Source organism: Lygodium microphyllum, unplaced genomic scaffold (genome assembly GCF_053477565.2).
Source record: "Lygodium microphyllum isolate KBCC unplaced genomic scaffold, Lygodium_microphyllum_v1.1.10 scaffold_68, whole genome shotgun sequence".
Taxonomy (NCBI): domain Eukaryota; kingdom Viridiplantae; phylum Streptophyta; class Polypodiopsida; order Schizaeales; family Lygodiaceae; genus Lygodium; species Lygodium microphyllum.
Window position 1 is genome coordinate 446,955 of NW_028229551.1, and position 3,832 is coordinate 450,786.

Sequence of the window (3,832 nt, forward strand, 5' to 3'; positions counted from 1 at the left end):
AGTCTGTCCTGTGTGCCCTGCCAGCTTACAATCATGCGCCTCTTTAAGAATAGTCTTCTTGAGCTCCAGATCATCTGGGATATAGAGTTTCTGATGCATATATAGTAATCCCTCCTTCAATTCATACGTCCCCCATGGTGTTCTTCCCTCAAGCAGATCTTCAATCAGCTTCTGCATCTCGTTGTCAGTTTGAGTAGACTGCTTTACAGCAGCCAGAAAATCACTTCGTGTTGAGAAAGTCATGACTTGCAGCTCGGCCTTACGGCTCAATGCGTCCGCCATTTTGTTAGCCGAGCCTGGTTTGTGCAGGATCTCCACATCAAAGTCAGCCAAAAAATCCTGCCACCTGGCCTGTTTGGGTGACAGCTTTGGCTGCGTCTGAAAATACTTCAAGGAGATATTATCAGTGTGTACTCTGGTGTGTTTATCCTGTACATAGTGTCGCCACTTCCGTAAACAATGAATCACTGCCAGCATTTCTTTTTCATGAGTAGACCATCTTCATTCAGTAGAGGAAAACTTTTTGGACTCATAGTATATCGGATGACCATCCTGAATCAGCACTCCTCCTAAGGCATAATCCGAAGCATCTGTATGGATTTCAAATGGTTTGGTAAAATCCGGCATCTTAAGCGCTGGCGCTGAACTCATAGCCCTCTTGAGTGTTTCAAAAGCCTCTTGCTCTTTCTCTCCCCATGAGAACTTTGTGTTGCTCCCCGTCAGTGCTGCCAATGGCCACGTGATTCCACTATACCCTTTTATAAACTTACGGCAGAAAACTGTAAAGCCCAAGAACTCTCTGACTTGCCGCGGTGTGGTCGGCGGCTGGCAGTTCTGTACTGCCTCTACCTTTTTGGGATCCACGGCTACTTTTCCCTCCTTCACGATGAAGCCTAGAAACTCCACCTCTTTCACCGCAAATTCACACTTCTCTGGTTTGGCAAACAGCTTATGTTCCCGGAGTCTTTCCAGTACCTTTCTTACATGCTCCTTATGCTCTTCAAAAGTCTTGCTGAAAATTAAGAGATCATCAATGTATACCACGAGAAACACATCCAAAAAGTCACCGAACGAGTTATCTACCAATGTGCAAAATGTTGGCGGTGCATTAGTCATACCAAATCCCAACACAAGCCACTCAAAACTGCCATAGCGAGTGCGGAAAGCTGTCTTTTCAATGTCTCCATCTGCTATTCGTATTTGATGATATCCTGAACGTAAATCAATTTTTGTGAAATATTTGGCTCCTGCTAGCCTATCCAGTAAATCATCCACTAAGGGCATAGGGTATCTATTACGGATTGTGATTTTGTTGAGTGCCCTGTAATCCACACATAATCTCATTGTCCCATCCTTTTTCCTGACAAACAGCACTGGTGCCCCGTAAGGAGAACGGCTCCTCCTAATAAAACCTGCTTCTAACAGTTCATTCAGTTGCTTCTTCAACTCCATCAATTCTTCATTTGTCATTCGGTAGGGTGGGCGTGCCGGCGGAGCGGCCCCCGGAACCAATTCTATTCTATGATCAACTGGACGTTTTGGGGGTAACCCCGGTGGTAACTTCTTTGGCATCACGTCCTTGAACTCTTCTAGCACTTCCCTAACCCTGCTATCTCCTATCATCGGCTCCTTTTCATCCTCTTCCGCTAGATCCATTGCCCGCATAATACATAAGTGTACTGCACTTCCCTTCTTCAACTCCTTCTCTACTTGTTTGGCACTGCACCATTGTGGCTTCTTACCTTTGTCTTTATTTATCTCCACTGGCATGGTCTTATCATTCTGCTTACTCCCGCTACTCTCCCCCTTTGTTGCTTTCGCCTCCACCTGAGCCATCTTCCCTTTTTCTTTGCTTGCCACCTCTCCTCGCTTTGGGCTCACCTCCGGTTTTGGTCTATAATAGTTGACCATCACCGTAGTTCCATTCATATCTAGCACAACCTGGTTTGTTCCTTTTCCAAACATAGCCAAAACATATTTGTCATACCAAGTCAACCCCAAAATTGCCTCAAACTCATCCATTGGTACAATCACAAAATCCATCTTTGCCTTCCAGTCTCCTAGCTGCACAAACACTCCATAAGCAATGCGTACATTCGACTCTTTACCTTGTCCAAAACTCACCGTGCAAGTCTCCAACTTTGACCACTTCTCTACTCCGACTTTCTTTGCCAATTGCGGCGTCATAAAATTGTGAGTTGCTCCCGTATCTATCATCAATCTTTGCTTGTGTGCGTTTATTATCCCATCCACATACAAGTGTTGAACTGCTGGTAATTTTGCTGCCAACAAACTCGCTCGGACTTGGAGCACACCCACTTTGGGGCGCTCTATCTCTCCTCCTGACCCCTTTGATTCATCCTCTTCCACTTCTGTGATTCTGACTCCCTGATTTGCTTCATTCCTATAGTCTTGGTCCATTGCGCTGGCTGCCGCCACTCGTGTTCTACCCATTCCTTGTGTTTGCGGACAATCCCTAGCAAAATGTGATCCTCCACAAGTAAAACATCCTCGCGGTCCGGTATTCCAGTTTGAAAAGCCTCTACCTTGACTAGACCCACTCCTTTCACTATTCCACTGTGGCGCCGTGCCCCCCAATCTTGGGTACTGCATGTTGGGGGGCCTATACACTGATGGCGATGACGCTACACTCTCTGCACCTCGATTCATCTCTCCACCTCGATTCACTTCTGCTCCTCGCCCCATCGGCGGTGTTCTCCATGTAGGTTGCGTTTGGTTTGTCGTATTGAACGATGCTCCTCTTCCTCCTCCCAGAGGCCTCCTTAATTCTATATCCGCCAACCTCTCCGTCATCTCAAAAGCTTCTTTGATATCTTCAGGTTCTTGCTTCTCTATCTCTCTACGGGCCCAATCTTGCAATCCATACAAGAATCCATGTAACTTTGTCACCGCGTCCATATCCTGCAGCTGAAGCATGAAAGCTCTGTATTTTGCTATGTATTCCCTCATCTTTCCCGTTTGTTGTTTCAGAGCTCGCCATTCATCTCTCACTTTAAATTTCTCATTCTTGGGGACAAAATAATTTCTAAGCTCCATGCGCAACTCTTCCCAACCCATCACTCGTGTTTTTCCTTGTTCCATTCTATCTTTCTCTTTTGCCAGCCACCAATCATAAGCCTGATCAGCCAAATGTTGGGATGCTACTTCCCCTCGTCTCTTTGTGGGCACTTTCAGAATGCTCATGTATTGTTGCATAAGATTTAGCCACCTCTCAAGGACCAAAGAGTCCCTTTCTCCTTTATATTTCTCTGGAGGCGTTGGTTTATACCTCCCATATTCCGAATCAGAATCCTCAGTTTCGTATTTTGGCTCTTTTTTCTTCCCTTTACTCCTCTTTTGCTGCTCCCGATTCATACTCATCAACAATTGGGTCATCTGCACAAAAGCAGCTTGAAAATCCATGTTGCTTACTCCTACCCCCGCCATGCTTCCCTCATCATCTTCATATTCCGTGGGCTCATCCAAATTCGGTGGTTCCCTTTCCTCATCCTCTTCAAGCGGTCTTGATGCACCTTCTGCTTCTTTTCCTCTTTCTCTATCTCAGTCCCGGACCCTCGGCATTGTGCCGCCCTCACGCGTGATGAACTTTGCTTCTCGTGAGGTATGCTCTGATACCAAGTGTTATGATAGATCAAGCTCTCAACTCAAAGTCGGGCCAAAAGACAAGCTTTACTAACTCCCCCAAACGTGCAAGGAGCCTTTTCGAAGGTAACACGGACGTTTTTGGTGCTCACGCAAGAGCCAAAGGGGAAAACCCCGGGCCCTTCCTATAACCCCCTCACCTCTCAACCCAAGAAGAAACTAATCCCCC

The 3,832-nt window shown here is 46.3% G+C and overlaps 1 protein-coding gene across 1 annotated transcript; it reads right to left on the reverse strand.

Moving 5' to 3' along the window:
- Positions 1–501: 501 nt before the first annotated feature.
- Positions 502–3,447, reverse strand: LOC148008788 (uncharacterized). The gene has a single exon (XM_087674015.1). The coding sequence runs from the start codon at positions 3,445–3,447 to the stop codon at positions 502–504; it is 2,946 nt and encodes a 981-aa protein (XP_087530141.1).
- Between the last annotated feature and the right edge of the window lie 385 nt (positions 3,448–3,832).

Bases quoted from the DNA above. Each gene is read 5' to 3' on its own strand.
- LOC148008788 (XM_087674015.1), bottom strand. From the start codon at position 3,447: ATGGCGGGGGTAGGAGTAAGCAACATGGATTTTCAAGCTGCTTTTGTG.